The sequence below is a fragment of the Carassius carassius genome, chromosome 18 (genome assembly GCF_963082965.1).
Source record: "Carassius carassius chromosome 18, fCarCar2.1, whole genome shotgun sequence".
Taxonomy (NCBI): domain Eukaryota; kingdom Metazoa; phylum Chordata; class Actinopteri; order Cypriniformes; family Cyprinidae; genus Carassius; species Carassius carassius.
This window is the reverse complement of record NC_081772.1, coordinates 14,223,154-14,241,584: the sequence shown is the minus strand read 5'-3', so window position 1 is coordinate 14,241,584 and position 18,431 is coordinate 14,223,154. Positions and strand designations below refer to the sequence as shown.

Below are 18,431 nucleotides of genomic sequence, written 5' to 3'. Positions count from 1 at the left end.
ACCCTCCATTTGAGATTATATAAAGAGCGCGTTGAGGCAGCCCTCGCATTCTGAATTGTCTCAATCACTTTTGGAGGTAACCCAGCTGCATCCAGATTTAGCCTCTCACGGGCCAGGCCCAGAGAGCTAGTTTCTGAGGGGTAGGTGAAATATTTCCCCCCGTGCTTGTGAGAGGAGATCCCTGCGCACTGGTAACGGCCATGGCTGGTCATAGAGCAGTTGCGCAATCTCCGCCACCCAAAGTCTCCCCGGCCAGTATGGCGCGATCAGAATCATTACATGTTTTCGTTCCCGAACCCTTCGTAGTGTCGGCTCGATCAGGCTCAACGGAGGGAAAGCGTAAAGTAATACGTCTGGCCACTCGTGGGCTAGAGCATCCACACCCAACGGTGCATCGTTTCCCACCAGAGAGAAGAACAGAGGAAATTGCGCATCTTTGCGTGATGCGAAGAGATCTACGGCACCCTGGCCGAATCTCTGCCACACCATGATCATAACTTGGGGGTGGAGTCTCCACTCCCCGTACAGAGGATTCCCTCTGGACAGTAAGTCTGCTCCCCTGTTCATTATTCCTGGAACATGCGTTGCGCGTAATGACAGGAGGTTCCTGCTGTTCCACATAACCAGGTCTTTCGCTAACAGATGGAGCTTGTGAGAATGCACTCCTCCCTGTCAGTTTATGTAGGCTATCACCGTTGTATTGTCTGTCCTGACCAATACGTGATGATTCTTGAGAAAAAGCACAAAATGTCTCAGAGCTAGTAACACTTTAAGTAGTTCTAGAAAATTTATGTGCTTCTCTCTTAGTGCCGAAGACCAAACTCCCCTCACTGTTCTGCCCTCGAACACTGCCCCCCAGCCCGTGATAGAGATGCATCTGTTGTCACCACTTTCCTCAATAGTACAGGACCCCGAGGGCATCCTGTCCTGAGAAAAAGACAGGGCTCTCCAATGACAGAGAGCGCTCATGCATTCTAGTGAGACTCGCACTCTGCGGCTGAGACGGCTCGTGGGGCGAATGCCCTGTGACACTTTCCAGTTCTGAAAATCCCTCATTCTCAGCAGTCCCAGGGGAACCACTGACACTGTTGAGGCCATCAGACCCAGTAGTTGAAGTTCTGAAAAAGACTAAACTCTCTCGTTGAAAGAGGGAGAGGCAGTTGAAAAATGTTTTGATGCGCTCTTCTGTTAGGAACGCTCGGAACCTCACTGAATTCAACCTGACATGGCCTCGAGAAGCCCTTAACAGGTACTCGGTGGGAAAAAGGCTTATCCCAAAACCTCTTCATTTCAGCCACACAAGCTGGGACGGCTGGAATAAACTGCCTTGCTGGAGGGAGACGTGATGGAAGTCTCTTTCCGTCATACAAGTCTCTTTCAGCTCCTTTATCGGCTGGTTGGGATGGCCAGTCGATCGACAGTCTAGCCGCGGCCCTGCGACAGACCTCGATAAGATCTGTATCCGTCTGCACAGGGGAGGGTGAGCTCTCATCCTTGTCCTCGAGGATGGTCGACAAAACTTCGTCATCTTCCTCTCCCGCTAACGGATCTCCAAACAGCGGGGGAAGAACGGGTGACACCTTCTCCATCATCTCACCCCAGGAGCTGGAGGCCTGTGGACAATCCATCGGTTCCTCTCTGGGTTGAGCAGAGAGGCATGGGTCCGACTTCCCAGCTACTAAAACGCGAAGCCTTTGCTCTCGGGTTTTGACAGAGAACTTTGCACAGTGGGGACAGCCCTCGGGGTCGGTCAACGCTGCCTGAGCGTGTTTAGCACCCAAGCAGGAGATGCAGAGACTGTGTGAATCTTTCGCAGAAATCCACATTCCGCACGCACACGGATGAGGAGGACGGCCCTGTCCTCCGGGGCTCCCCGGCTCTTTTGCAGTGGCCATGAAGCCTGCACTCTCTTCGTACGGTAAGCCCACCACAACGTGACAGCTAGTACGGAGCTGTGCTGCGACAGAGAGCTCTTTTCCTACTTTTTTCCTCGAAAAAAATAAGTAGAGAAACTTAAAGTAGAAAACTCGCCTTGCCACGTTAGTTATCTTACTCTTAAGTGTTAGGTCACTCGACAAACGTTAAGAATATATTGCGTTTGGGACGTTACCTTGTGGCTCCGTCGATAAACTGTTTAGCAATAATTCTCCAAGTCTGCTGAGGACAGCTTCCGAAATCTTCACGGGGAAGAGAACGAGAATGACAAAATGGCAGGTAGCTGCGGTTTATATACAGGGAGCAGGACTCCCTGATCGCTGCAGCGATTGGTCTGCCATGGTTGGCAGACATGGTGTTATTGGTGCTTCCACGATCGGCCACGCCTGAGGCGGTCCCATTTTAATGTTTCTCATGTTCCTTGCCATTTATTTATTGATACTTGCTAAGCCATGCTACTGATCTTCAATACTAAGTATAGCATGTAAGTATAAGTATGTAACTCATTCTGCACCATTTACTAGATGAATGAGTGTTTACTGAAGTGTGCTATTGTCAAATTACTTTTTTACTTTGTTTTATTGCTAGCCATAAAAAAAAAAATCTTAGCCGTATGTGAAATAACCAGTATAAAATATATAAAGTGGAAATGTGAAATGGAAAAATGTATTCTGTATGAAAAGCCCCTAACAATGGCTTGGCAATGCATTAGAAAAAAACTCTTCCGAACCCAACTAGCAACACCCTCCCAGCAAACACAGAATATTCTTCAAACATTACATTAGTATGTTGTTCCGAAAGAAGCAAATAATAACATACTGGTAATGTTCTGTTAGTTATTTTTGTAACAAAAATGAACATTCCCAGAACGTTGTGAAAGCCAAAAACTTTTGGGCTGAGAATCACTCATAACATCCCAGCATCATGATCGCGTTTGCATGGACAAGCACCTTTGAACAACACTTTGAAAGTTATTCCAACAATACTGTTGATCTCCTTTGCTATTCTTATAATTTTGAATACTTTAAGGTTATAGTTATTGTTGTAGTTCTTGGTGCAAACAGCCTTTAAATGTAATTCCTGTTATTCCTGTGTGTTATCCAGACTGATCTTTTGGGAGAAAGCTGAGCTTTTACATCCTCACACTGTTTTCTTGTTTTGCGGTATGATTTAAATCACCATTAGCTTGTTACAGTTTAGTTATTTAATATTAATATTATTCTCAGACCAATATTACCCAACATTACCCGAAGAAATCCAGCTTGCAAGTTTCAAAGATTTTTTTTTATTTATTTCCTAATTGTACAGTACTTCTGCTTTTGGATGTGAATCTGCATTCCTCATAATCCCTTAAGGGATTCAGTCTCATCTTTTCAGAGGAAGTGGCAGATGGAAAGGGTTCAAGTTTGTGATCAGAGATATTTGTTTTTGTCATATGAAACAACACACTCAACACAATTCATTAGACACAGATAGGCACGACTTCAAAAGCTAGTTGAAGTCTCATTTTCTCGGTTTTTGAGCTTCACTTTTCTATTTACAAAAGGATTAATGAGCAAAATCATAAAGGACAGCAGAGGTAATGATTATCTAAATAACCAAAAAAGAAAAACACTGGTAACTTTAACATTACGAAGACATGAAAATGGTGAAAACTTGTGCTTACTAATATAAAACTGTCACTATAGTCTTGTGCACAGCACAATGTTCTTCATTTTATCCCCACTAATATGGACATCCTACTGCATCTCATGAATAAAAATAGCTGATTGAGTATTTCCAGTTTTAAATAGTGGTTTGAACTTAAATAGCTCTCAAATACACTGTACTGAGGCTTATATTCAAGTATATTTTCAATACTGTACAGGTTAAAATATATGTATTAAAAAGTATTAAAATATTAACATATTCAAAGATTATAGACATTCTCACATAGCTGGTATAAACCCGATTCCTTTGTTAATGCCTACAGTATTGAGTGGTTGTGTTGGGTAAAGGATAGCCGAACAGAGAGAAGTCCAAAATATACTTGGGCAGGAGCTCTTTGAGAAACTTCTGTGGCACAGTGCATAGGTAATAATGCAGCGTTTCTTTGGTGACGGGTTTGTACCAGGTCTGGCGTTCAGGGAAACGCACGTGTTGCGGCACTCCGACACGTTCCAAAACGTACGTGGCGTCACTCTCCAGCCTTTCGTACGAGCCAATGAAGTCATATTCTATGGCGCAGGGTTGGCACAGGTTGTAAATGGGCATCCAGTGTTCGTTCATCCGCTCCGGGTCTTCGTCGAGCAAATAACGCACAAACTCAGTGAAGGTCACGTCATTTCCTGCTATTTTTTTATCCTTTGCGTAGCCTTTTCTATAGCGACGTATGATCTCCGCACCGTATTTCCGCTGATAAGCCTCAATTTCACCAAACTTGTTGCGATAGGCTGAAAGCAAGCGTGCCATCGGCTCTCGCACGAACATGAATTTAAAATAATGCCGTAGTCGATGGCGAATCTCTTCGGGCGGAAAGTCAGAAAGAAAGACCAAATCAGCACGATGGTCCATCTTCACTTTGACGTCTACATTGGCTAGAGCCCCGCTCAGTACCTTCATCACTCGCTTCCAGTTGGAACAGGCCACTTTGGGGATGTAGCAGTACAGGAAGCGATGCTCGTCGTTTACTAGTATGTGCTGGAGGAGAGTCTTCCTCTGCAGGGGACTGAGAGACCACACGCTGTGAGGCATGTTCTTCTGACCACAGATCGATCTTATGGTGCGATTTCGAATCTCTTGTACAATCTGGGGGGAAAGGGACATATATAACTTTAGAACAATATAAAAACAGAAAAACTTGAGCATACATTTAGTTTCAAGTTTTGTAGACCTACTGTGAGCTGCAAGGTTGTTAAAGGGGTCATATGATGCGATTTCAAGTTTTCCTTTCTCTTTGGAGTGTTACAAGCTGTTTGTAAATAGTAGAGCTGAAACAACTAATCGATTTAATCGATTAAAATCAATTATTAAAATAGTTGTCAACTAATTTAGTCATCGATTAGTTGCTAAATAACTTTTATTTGCCGTAAGCGGCTCATTTCGTGCATATTTCAAATCTGCGGTGACCAAAGTGTGGCAGTAATGAGCCACCGGAGGTTTTACTCAGCCAGTACAGCAGGAGAAGTAACGAATAGCCAATAGCTGGCCTCGTTTTATGTCATGTGCTTCCCGAACAGCGTCTCTGCAGCATTCAGCGGGATGTGGGAGTATTTTACTTTAAGCATTCAAAAAAGAAGAGTAACCTGTAAACTCTGCACTACTGAACTGTTTAAGGGGCCGTTCACGTATCGCGTCTTTTGCGCGCTCAAGTTCGTTATTTCCAATGTAGGTATGCGCGCTCATAATAGAAGCGACGCGCCCGTTTTTCCAGGCGCGTCTGCACCGCATCGAGTTAAAAACATTTCAACTTTTCAGAGAGCCGCAAGCGCACCGCGGGTGCGATTTTTAGAGCTGCAAATCCATTTATCCTTTGTAGTGATGTGTCGTTCGTGAACGAATCGTTCTTTTTGAACGAATCTTTTAGGTGAACGAATCGTTCTCGTTCACGTAATCCACTGACTCGTACTTCTCGTTCAGTGAAGTTCCTCCCTTCACAGCAGCGCGGCGCTATAAGCAGCGCATGCGCAGCTCAGTGAACCAGGTAACAACCATTTCATCCTGTCAAAGAATTACTCAACCTCGAGTCAATAGCCTTCTAGTATGAGATGTGACAGAGTATGTGATTTGTTGAATGTAGTGAACGAATACGTCCTTAATGAACGAGTTTCATATGAGTCTGAACTAGATCTGGAGATCTTATCGTTCGTGAACGAAATGACTGAACTGATACACATGTCGTTCGTGAATGAGTTGAATGAGCTGATACATGTCGTTCGTGAATGAAATGACTGAACTGATACACATGTCGTTCGTGAATGAGTTGAATGAGCGGATACATGTCGTTCGTGAATGAAATGACTGAACTGATACACATGTCGTTCGTGAATGAGTTGAATGAGCTGATACATGTCGTTCGTGAACGAAATGACTGAACTGATACACATGTCGTTCGTGAATGAGTTGAATGAGCTGATACATGTCGTTCGTGAATGAAATGAACTGGCACATAGCTTATCTCGTTCGTGAACGAAATGAATGAGAGTAAACAGGGTTAGTCTGCCATTTAGCATGTCAATCTCGCAAAAATGCAAAACGCAGTTAAGTACTGTACTGTGCACATATGCTTGTTTTGATATTTAGCAACTCCACGTTTAATCCCCGATTTATGAATGTGAATATATAATTTACAAACTGTCTGACCAAACGATTAAAATGCTAATTAGGCAAGAAAACATGTTCATCTGAAAAACTTAATTAGACTTTATATATTGAATGTGATTATACACACATTTTAATAAAGCCAGATCAGTTTTTGTAACAAGTGAATACGTTCGTTGACTTAAGACATAACACATAATACACTTTTTTTGCCATCTGCTGGCTTATTTTGTGTAATACAAAGAAATGGTCACTGAACGAATCAGTGAACGATTCTGAACGAATCATTTTGGTGAACGAACTGAAAATGAACGAATCTCTAAAAAGAATCATAATTTCCACCACTAATCCTTTGCTGAAATTTCCGCGTTTTCAAGGAGAGAGCACGTCATGGTTGCTTAGCAAAGGCAGACGCCTCAGGGGCGCAAGAGCCCGATCGCTTTGGAAAGAAGGAGAAAGCGGCGCGCCTAGCGTTTTCCACGCGTTTTTAATCGCGATTATGTGAACGGCCCCTAAGACTTTTATTTGTGCAGATTCTCCAGTACAATGTTGTTTGCAAATGTTTAGTCTTAAAAGCTAATAACTTTGCTCTTTAACAGTTAACATTTAAAGATTTACAAACATGTTCTGTGATCAGTTTGTCGTTTACCAGTTAATAATTCAGTCTTGCAGCCTAATTATGACTGAATGAGAGAGGTAAATGTTTACATATATTTGAAATGCACTTTCGAAGGATCGAAGGATTGTTTACAATTTCTCAGCAAAAGCTATAAAGCTGTTTCCCAGTAAATAATAAAATGCAATGTACTGCAATTTTTTCTGTTTTATCCTTCTTCTTCATGAAAATATGTTCTGAAAGATTCCTTAATAAGCTTTGTTCGGGATGTTAAACTACTTTAGGAGCTCTAAGGACTGCCATGGTGAAAACATTATTTGAAATCTCCTTGTGAAATTTGCTATGGGTCAGTGTTTTGATTGCAGAAGAGTTCGACAAAGGATTACTAACACATAATAAAACAAAACTCCAGGTATATTTTTGATGAGGATATGACAATGCAAAATGGTTAAAATCCCTTAAAAATCTATGCTGAATGATAAAGACCCTTTATTAATAATTTACTTGGGGAAAAAATGGGCAAAACTAAAATATAAGGACATAAACCGATTAATCGATTAATCGTAAAAATAATCGACAGATTAATCAATTATCAAAATAATCGTTAGTTGCAGCCCTAGTAAATAGATAAGACCCCTAAAGTTGAAAAGACTAAAGTCCCAAACCCAAAGAGATATTCTTTATAAAATTTAAGACTCGTCCAAACCCCCCTAAATACGGCTCATTCTAACACACCCCCGTGTCTACGTCTGCATGTGGGAAGATTTGGATGCAACAAATGGCTCGTTTTATTGTATGGGTTTTATTGTTTTTGTCTTGTCGAGCCAGTGTTCAGACCGGGACACGCATCACAGTATATTAAGAGGCATAACATTTCCATCACACGCTTGAGGTATTCGGCCAATCACAATGCACTGGATAGCTGTCCAATCAGAGCACACCACGCTTTTCAGGCCGTTGAGCTTTGAAACGCGTTTCATTAAGTCGGAGCATAGAGGAGAAACAATAATGTACATTATGTGGAAAATGTTTTTTTTTTTGCTTGTTTTTTTACTTTAAACGCATAAACATTTCATTACACCAAATACACAAAATAATGTTCTTTTTAGCAAAATCATATGACCCCTTTAATCAAAGATAGATGCTGTTGCCGAAGACATCAGTCTACATTATTCCAACTTATTTTTTTTTAAAAACGGTTCAACATTAGAATTCCAGGTGGGGGGAAAAAATCCACCAATAAAAAACTGCCCAAATGCTTTAGTGCCCATCATTTTAACTTATTCAAATATACTTCATGGGATTATAGTTTTCACTTATTAAAGCAGTTAAGTACAAAGTTTTATACCTTTGTCTTTTTCTGTCAAACTTTCAAAACATTTTTTTTTTTACACTTTAAAAGTTTGAAATGTTGTGATTCACCCTGTAGTTGATTTTGTTCAAGGTATATAATGTTTTAAAGTTAAATTAGAAAATTGCTTTGGCTGAAATGGTTAGGGGGAAATGTATTGCATATTTGACCCATGAATGGGCACAACTTACCAATTAGAATCAATTATTTCAGAGAACCATGTAAAATGGAAATAAAATGAGATGTGCCATCTAATTACTTAATCAATAATCACTATTTTGTGAAACTGTGTACCTAATGATTCTTGAACAAAATGACTTTACTCAAAAAGGTCTCAACTCACTTGGTCCGATCTAAATATAATTTTCTCCTAATGTCCAATAAAAAATGTACACTTAAAAATAGCAAACTAAAATATGTTCAGCAATAAACATCTCTCCATCAAGCCAAAAGCAGATGAAACATGAAAATGTGTTACTAAACAGACAAAAACATTTACTCTGGACATTCCACTGGAAAACCAAGCATCACGTGAACTGCACTTAAAACTAACTCATTAATCATTTTCAGGATACATACACAAGAAAAAAAATATATACAAAAACATACGATGGCGACTTCTCTATTTACATAAGAGTGTTCACTTCATACATTCAGTTGACAATCAGCAAAAAAAAAAAAACACATTCAACTGATTACTGAATACTATGGGTGGCACGGTTCGCTGAAAAAAACCCCGAACCCTCGGTTCACCACACACGGATCGGAACGCGCTGGGACCGCGGTTCAATTTAAATCTGACAAAGCATCTGTAATATGGTTTGCTATAAATAACACGTAAAACAAACTGGGTTCAACTAATATATGTTTCTGTTGATGGATGCGCATCCTGGATTCCCAGACATTACAACAATAGCGATGAGAAAAAAAACCTGGTCAAATCATTCACTCTTGATCAATATGAATGACTTATGCTGGATTATGAGCAGTTATTTATTTCTGTCAACACCCGGGTGCTGATAGCGCGTGCGCACAGATGAGACCTGAACAGCACACGTTAATATGTATTTAAACTACACTCATTTAAGCTTTAGTGATGTGTCGTTCTTGAATGATTCGTTCATTTTGAACGAATCTTTAATCTGACTCGAGAAGAACGAGTCATCTCGGGGAGTGATTCGTTCAGTCGTGCATGCGCAATATTCTATAGGTTCTGTTCTGCTAGTAGTAATTCTATGGAGTCAAAACAATACCATATATACGCAAAAAAATAAGTTTTGCAAAAGAAATAAAGTTTTACAAAAGAAAATAAAGTTTTGCAAACGAAAATCAAAGTATTAAGAAAAATAATTTTGCTTTTTGCAAACAGAAATAAAGAATTGCAAAAGAAAATAAAGAATTGGGTGAAAAAAATGAAGTGTTGCAAACAAAAATAAATAATTGCAAAACAAATGAAACAACGCGAAAGCAATAATTTTGCAATACATATTTTCTATGGTCACATGTATTAATTTATTTGCAACGCTGCTTTTATTTTGCGTGTCAGTCTAGTTTGATCTTACGATATCGTTTTCCCTTTGCGCTTCATTTTTCTGCACGTCTCTCTTTGTGGCACTGTTTTGACGTGGGGGTGGAGCCAAGGGACGGGGGTGTGTACAACATGCCTCCCTGGAAGTGACGCCATTGGCCCGAGACGCAGCTCACTGATCCAGGTACTGTCATGATGAGCAGAGGCTTGCGAGTGGATCGTTTCTTTTTATTCAGTAACATTAAAACGTTCATGTTTTTGTTTTATTTACTTTATTAACAAATGCATATGTGTTAGCAGTGTTTGCTCAAGTTAAAGAAGTTGTTAACATGAACATCTGCGGTTTATTTCTCTCGATGTGCACACTTTTATACCATTAAAATGTTGTTTCATGCGTTGTTTTGACTCCATATAATTCACCTGTCAGTCAATGCAGTCTCAAGCCGGAAAGAGAATTGATTATTTCATAGTTCGGGTCTATCGGGTTTTTGACTCGTTCCTTAATCACGTTACATACCCAGGTTAAACCAATGCGGTATTGAGCCGGAAAGAGAATTGATTAGTTCATCTTTCGGGTCTTCGTTCTTTTGTCGTGTGACGTGACAACATTGGCTAGAGTAATTAGTTAATTTACAACCTTCCTTACAAATGGGTGCATAGTACTTTTTTTTTTATTATAATTATTGGTTATGCTTTACATTTTGTCCATATGATGGCGAAATCACTTCGATAAAGAAGAGATTTTTTTTGTTTTTTACAGTGGATGTTAATCTTCAAAAATGACCTTGTTGTTCACCCTTCAGATTAGACTATAAAACTGTAGTGTTACTTGTTTAGGATTCAAAATGTTATTTGCTTTTAATTTATGTCATTATGTCCTTTTTGAGCAATCTTCTTGTACATATATTAGACCAAAATGTCAAGTTTGCCTAGAAAAAGCAATTATATACCAGCAAACTTAAAATTGGATTAAAAATGAACAAACTAGGCTATAAATACTTTGTATTGTAGGTTTGTATTTTTATATTATTTATAGCCTAGTGTTTATTACTGATAGACAGTCAAAAAGACAAATTCATCAATATTTTATTTATAACAGGGTTTTATTTATTTATAAAATAATAACACACAACAGATCCTGAAGAAACAGTAACAAAAACACAGTGATAGAAATATCAGAAATAGCGTATGGGTCGGTCACATGATTAAGGAACATTTGACCCGAAAGACTCATGAGATGAACTAATCAATTCTCTTTCCGGCTCGGACTGCATTGGTTTTAGCGTATGGGGCTGTCACGTGATTAAGGAATGACTTGAACCCGTTTTAATACATGACAAGCTATGCAATATCGCATTCATTATCGCAGATGAAACGCCTTCGATAATGAACGCGATATTGCGTAGCTTGTCAGTGATCTACGGCTCTGTCTATTAAGTGCCGCTCCATTTAAAAGCAGGTGATTGCAATTTAACGCTAATCACGGAACCAGATTTACTGACTAAATGTGCATGATCATATCATTAGATATATCGCCCAGCGCCTACTATCACGTGCAATAATCCACTGTTTTCGTCCGGTACGTTTGTTCTGTAATCAGGTATAACGAACATTCACCTCAGAAACAACCCACCGTTCACAAAAACAAGACGCTTATTTCCTATTTTGAAGTTCATTCCAGTTTATTTTGAAACAAGTTATTCGAATTGGTAAATACAGTAAGCACAAAAATATCAAAAAGCAAATTAAGTTCAGGATTGGGTGAAAATAAAATTTTTTAACAAAAAATAGACACTAAACTGACTCCCTTACTGGCCAAAAACTAGAGAAAACGTAATGAAATGAGAGAGAAAGAGACCATACACTACATGTCTCATCATAACTATGTATTCTAATATTATCAAATGTGATGGTTTTCCTCCATACAGCGGCGACCCAAGCCATCCGATGCCTCTTGGTGATTTCAGACATCAGTCTCCTTGTGTTTTTTTTTCCCCAAGTAGGAAAATGGTGAAAACTAGTATGATTCACGAGGCGTTTGCCCTGACGATCATGAGAACAATTACAGCAGTTCACAATACAGCAATAGTGAACCATTTTCCCCCAAAAAAATAAAAATATGACCAAATGACCAATGTTACCTACCGCCTACTATACAGTACATCTACTTTCGTACCGCAATTCCCACAATGCATTGCAACATGACATAACGATCCAGACCTCTATTAATCGAACAGCAAAAACAAAAGGAATCACTCACTGCTCTTGATTAAAAAGCTTTTATAACTTTAATAAAGAATAATCTTTAATTTATACAGTCCAATATGCAATGCTGTTTTACATTTGATTATTCAATTTCTGTACCTAAAAACTAATTCTAGACCTGCCTAAAAAAAAAAAAAAAGTTTATTGTTTGTATCTTTACTCTATTGTATTTATTTGTGCTGTTGCTTGTAGTTGGATAGAATATTCTTCTTTTTTTATTAGAAAATAAAGTTTTTCGATAAACATAGCACATACTGAACTGTACCGAAAACCGTGACTCGAAAACCGTGAAAAAGTTGAACCGTGCCACCCCTACTGAATACAAAACTTTACAATAATGCCTGGTTACTATAGGCAACTCCGCAATCAAAACGTCTAGATTTCTTATCAGTGGTTGAGACAGATCAGAGATGGAAGCTGAACTGTCATGTGATTGTACTCTTCTGTCAAGAGCACAGCAGGGTTCTTACCTTGAAAGAATTGGCCCCAAGTTTCAGATTTCATATCTTGGCTTGAAGGTAAGCAGCGGTTTAATATTTTCTGGAATGAAATCTGGAGCTCCTGTGTTCCATCAAAGATGCTTTCCACATACCAAATTTAACTAAACCCATAGATCCTCCAGTGGAGTAGTAATAGGACAGTATAATTGGATTAATCAGATATAAATAGGAATAATCGGATTTAAACCTTAAAATTACATTTTACACTAGTGTCCAAAAGTACAGTACTGAAAGAAACTGCAGTAATAGAGGAAAAGATATTGAGAAGTTTTGGCAAATCAAATGGCATGAAAGGACTATACTGATTAGAGTGTCTTCAATGTTTTTATTCCTCATAAACTGTCTCTCTTTTCTGTCCATGTACTCAGAGTAGTGCACTAGCTGGGCAAGGGACAAACACCGGAGACACTTTTAGAGTTTTAAATGAAAATCATAGAACTTCAGTATTTTTTGATCATTTTTGTGAACCATTGCTTTGATTTTAAAGCGTATCGTTACATATTCAACCCAAGATACTTTTAAAACATTTTACGTGTGGCTAAATTGTCCACGTAATAATAGGGGGCACTGTATTGGACTGAATTGTTGACTAGGTATAAAGCTCACAATGTTTTGAGACGCAGCCCGAGTTATCGTGAAAATTCACTGCAGCACTGACTCGCGAAACTCGAGGAAAGTCTGATGACTACATGCAAACACATAAAAACATTTATGAATTTAACAAAATACGCCACTGTTTATTCACAATCTAGCGAACTTGTGCCTCTGTTCGTCTATTTTACCTGAGACTCCACGTCTACAGCCGCGTCGCTATTCCTCGCTCGGTATTCCACTTTCTTCCCGCTGGCGCGTGGCGGCGGAGTCTGCACGCTGTTCAGCATTCCCTTCTCTATCATGAGCAACAGGCCTCCGGATGCCACGATCACGGCGAAGGTCAGCACCGAAGGAACAACGGCGGAGTGTCGGCGAACGGTGGACGCGCTCACGGACGGTCTGAAGTGGACCAGGGATCCGCTCGCTCGTTTAATCCCGTGCTCCTTCTTGCGAGGCGGCATAGTGAATCACATGCGTAAAAGAGTCCGTCCGGTTAATGAGGCTCAGTGATTCAAAATACCGACAGATCAACACACATCCACCGCTTCAGTGAAGCAGCTAACCAACATCTGATTTCAGTGCTTTCTGTGAAAAGAAGGGAGGAAAAAAAAAACCTTTCAAGAGAGCATGTTGGGAAATGTAGTATTGAGCAATGGGGGTGGGGAGACCGATTTCGGGGGGGGGGGGGGGGTCTTGTAAATTATAGCTTCGCTGTTCGTGATTGATGGGGAGATGCGGGACACTAGTCAAGTAGTTTTAAAATTAGAAAAATTCTATAATACTGGAACTAGTTGTGAACAGTTTTGTAAACCAGAAAAGTAGCTGGAATCACCAGCTAGTGGTTGAGTAATGCAATGCAAATGCACTGCCGTCATTGATATACACTCACCTAAAGGATTATTAGAAACACCATACTAATACTGTGTTCGACCCCCTTTCGCCTTCAGAACTGCCTTAATTCTATGTGGCATTGATTCAACAAGGTGCTGAAAGCATTCTTTAGAAATGTTGGCCCATATTGATAGGATAGCATCTTGCAGTTGATGGAGATTTGTGGGATGCACATCCAAGGCACGAAGCTCCCGTTCCACCACATCCCAAAGATGATCTATTGGGTTGAGATCTGGTGACTGTGGGGGCCATTTTAGTACAGTGAACTCATTGTCATGTTCAAGAAACCAATTTGAAATGATTCAAGCTTTGTGACATGGTGCATTATCCTGGTAGAAGTAGCCATCAGAGGATGGGTACATGGTGGTCATAAAGGGATAGACATGGTCAGAAACAATGCTCAGGTAGGCCGTGGCATTTAAACGATGCCCAATTGGCATTAAGGGGCCTAAAGTGTGCCAAGAAAACATCCCACACACCATTACACCACCAGCCTGCACAGTGGTAACAAGGCATGATGGATCCATGTTCTCATACTGTTTACGCCAAATTCTGACTCTACCATCTGAATGTCTCAACAGATATCAAGACTCATCAGACCAGGCAACATTTTTTCAGTCTTCAACCGTCCAATTTTGATGAGCTCGTGCAAATTGTAGCCTCTTATTCCTATTTGTAGTGGAGATAAGTGGTACCCGGTGGGGTCTTCTGCTGTTGTAGCCCATCCGTCTCAAGGTTGTGTGTGTTGTGGCTTCACAAATGCTTTGCTGCATACCTCGGTTGTAACGAGTGGTTATTTCAGTCAAAGTTGCTCTTCTATCAGGCATTTTCGCCAACAGGACTGCCGCATACTGGATGTCTTTCCCTTTTCACACCATTCTTTGTAAACCCTAGAAATGGTTGTGCGTGAAAATCCCAAGTAACTGAGCAGATTGTGAAATACTCAGACCGGCCTGTCTGGCACCAACAACCATGCCACGCTCGAAATTGCTTAACTAACCTTTCTTTCCCATTCTGACATTCAGTTTGGAGTTCAGGAGATTGTCTTGACCAGGACCAAACCCCTAAATGCATTGAAGCAACTGCCATGTGATTGGTTGATTAGATAATTGCATTAATGAGAAATTGAACAGGTGTTCCTAATAATCCTTTAGGTGAGTGTACATGGCTTTTGTCTCATTGCATGCTCGTTCGCTCCCGCCACATGCCCCTTCCCTGGACTTTGATTTATTTATTTATTTAACGAAAATGAAACGAAACTATCGTCCAGGCAAAGAAAACAGATTTTTTTTTAAAAATGACGATGAGAATTGTTATGTCTGAAAATGTTCAGCATTGGGTCCCGTTGGACTATGTTTGGTTATGCACTGCGAGTGACAGGTTACTGTGCCTTTAAAGGTTATGGCATTGATTTACGGCAAAGGTCGTAGAATGTAAGTTTCACGTCAGTTGATAAACGGCAACATAAACAAAGCTACACGGTGTGATTATTGAGTCCTTCGCAAACACAACAATTGGCGAACGAGGATGTCTGAACTTGTCCTACCACCTCCGCCACCTTTCCTACCTGTTCCCGGTGATCCAGCTGTTCCCTGGGATCGCTGGCTGGCGTCGTTTGAGGATTATTTGCTGGCTTTAGGACACTCGGATCTAGCGGAGGCGAGGAAGTGCGCGCTTCTGCGCCATTGCCTCGGGCAGGAAGGACAGCGAATCTTCGCCACGCTTACCTTATCGGATGATAAGTACGTCACAGCCACGGCCGCCTTGAAGGCTCACTTCAGCTCTGGAAGAAGCCGGCGGATGCACCGTTTTGAGTTTCGTCAGAGGACACAAACGCCGGGTGAGACCGTTGCCCACTATGTATCAGCATTACGTGAGCTGGCTAGACTTTGTGAGTTTGGGGCTTTGGAGGATGGACTTATAGTTGACCAGTTAATAGAGAAAACGTCATGTAACCAACTGAGGGAGAGACTTTTACTAGAGCCAGACTCCACGACACTAGCGGACGCTTTAGTAATTGGGAAGCAGTTGGAAACGGCTCTAATGGAGGCGCGCAAGTTCGGCCGCGCTGCGCACGAGCCTGTGACGTCATCACCACCATCAGTTCAGCATACAGGGACGGCAGCTGCGGCTGACAGGGTGAGTGACAGTTTGGACGTACAGAGAGTGGACAGGGGGCCCAGGGAGAGTGGGCACAAAAGCTGTAGCAACTGTGGTTCCCCTAAACATGCAACCAGAGATCAGTCATGCCCTGCCCAGGGAAAACGTTGTCGTAACTGCAACAAGTTGAACCATTTTGCACGCTGCTGTCGCTCCTCTCCAGCTTGCCATGATACTGCTGCTGTTCCCATAAACACTGTACAGACCTCACAGCCTTCGTTCAAGCTCTGCACTTGCCATGTGGGCACAGCTCTCATTCCACTCCTCGTGGACACAGGCGCTAAAGTGTCAATCCTGAACAAATGTACATATGACCGCTTCTTCAGTCACGTGCCTCTGGAAGCAGCGGCTAAACCCCTGTTAGGCTACGGCCATTTTCCCATCTCTACTCTGGGTGTGGCCTGCCTTCCCGTCAGATATGATCAACAATGTGCGCCTGCCACCAAGTTCTGTATTACCCGGAAGGGAGCTAACATTATGGGCCTAGACTTGTTCCTTGCCCTGGGTTTTACTGTGAGTGATGCTAGGGGCCTGCATGTCCTGCAGGTTGCCACCTCCTGGTCTGACCGCTACCCACAACTATTCAACGGCCTGGGCCACATGACTGGATTTGTACACCAGCCCACTGTTGACCTGGCAGTCCGCCCTGTTATCCAGCCCCTACGGCGCATCCCCCTGGCTCTCCGTGACGCGGTGGAGGCCGAGCTGCATCGCCTGGTGGAGGCGGACGTTATAGAGCCCGTCGATGCCTCGCCGTGGGTGTCTAACCTGGTGATAGCCAAGAGAAAAGGGGGCGGACTGCGACTCTGTGTCGACCTCACAGACGTTAACAAAGCCATCATTCCTGATAAGTACCCCCTACCAACGGCGGAGGAGCTCACTAGCCATTTCCACGGCTCCATTGTTTTCAGTAAGATGGACTTACGTAACGGCTACCTGCAGGTTCCTCTAGCACCGGCCAGCATGGACCTTACAGCGTTTGTCACGCACGTGGGGGTTTTCAGATTTAAACGCATGGCATTTGGACTGTCATCAGCCCCGAGCTGTTTTCAGAAGATAATGTCACTCATATTGGCTGGTATCCAGGGTGTCTCCATCTACCTAGATGACGTGGTGGTGCATGCGCCCTCGACCACACTGCATGATGATCGCCTGGAGCAGGTCTTTCAGCGTTTCGAACAGCATGGGGTCACACTGAACTCTGAGAAATGCATGTTCGGTGTTGAGGAGGTCGAGTTCCTGGGTTTCAGGCTCTCAAAAGAGGGCATCGCCCCGATAATGTCACACACTGAGGCCATTCTGTCCCTACCAGACCCGCAGTCGCCATCCCAGCTGTCTTCCTTCCTGGGGATGGCCGCCTACTACCTCAGATTCATGCCACACTACTCTGACTCAACGGCCCCCCTGCGCCGGCTGCTCAGGAAGGATGTTACCTGGGACTGGACAGCCGGCTCTGCCACGAAGCTGTGCGCATCATCAAACGGCAGCTCACGTCCCCACCCACACTGACCCATTTCAGCTTGACCTTGCCCACCATGGTCACCTGCGACGCCTCCGGGGTGGCGCTAGGCGCTGTGCTCTCCCAGACTCAAGAGGGGGTGGAACGCCCGGTGGCTTTCGCCTCACGGGCACTTACTACAGCTGAGCAGAAGTATTCGGTGGGGGAGAGGGAGGCCCTGGCCTGCCTGTGGGCATGCGAACGCTGGCATGTTTACCTATATGGGAGGCCTTTTACCATCCGCACAGACCACCAAGCGCTGACGGCACTGCTGGCGACTCAAGGCTCGGGGCACAGGCCCATGAGACTGCTAAGGTGGGCTGACAGGCTGAACCAGTATAACTTCAGTCTGGAGTTTATGCCTGGGCGGGCCAACACGGTGGCCGACCTCCTGTCTAGAGCTGTGTCGGTGACGAAAGATGCAGGCGGGGTGACATCAGACACAGAGAGCGATGAAGACTGGGTCCACATCCTGCATGGGCCTCTCAGTTCAGTAGTCACTCTGGCGGAGCTGCAGCAGGCCTCAGCTGCTGACGAGGCCCTCACAACTCTCCGTACCTACGTCCAGGACGGCTGGCCTGCCAAAGTAGATGACAGACTGCTCCCCTATTACCGCTTCCGCAACGAGCTCTCCTGCTGGGGAGCGGTGTGCCTGGCCCGTGGCCACCGTGCGGTCGTTCCTGAAATTCTCAGGCCCAGAGTGCTACACATGGCGCATGAGGGGCACCTGGGGGTGGTTAAGGTGAAGCAGCGCTGCTGTGACACAGTGTGGTGGCCCCACATAGACTCGGATG

General features: G+C 42.7%; 1 protein-coding gene across 1 annotated transcript; it reads right to left on the bottom strand.

The window, feature by feature from the left end:
* Positions 1-3,427: 3,427 nt before the first annotated feature.
* On the bottom strand, positions 3,428-13,713 carry LOC132092484 (carbohydrate sulfotransferase 14). The gene is made up of 2 exons (XM_059498730.1): positions 13,277-13,713; positions 3,428-4,722 (listed from the first exon to the last, which is right to left on the bottom strand). The coding sequence occupies exons 1-2, from the start codon at positions 13,547-13,549 to the stop codon at positions 3,895-3,897; spliced, it is 1,101 nt and encodes a 366-aa protein (XP_059354713.1). The 5' UTR covers positions 13,550-13,713; the 3' UTR covers positions 3,428-3,894.
* Between the last annotated feature and the right edge of the window lie 4,718 nt (positions 13,714-18,431).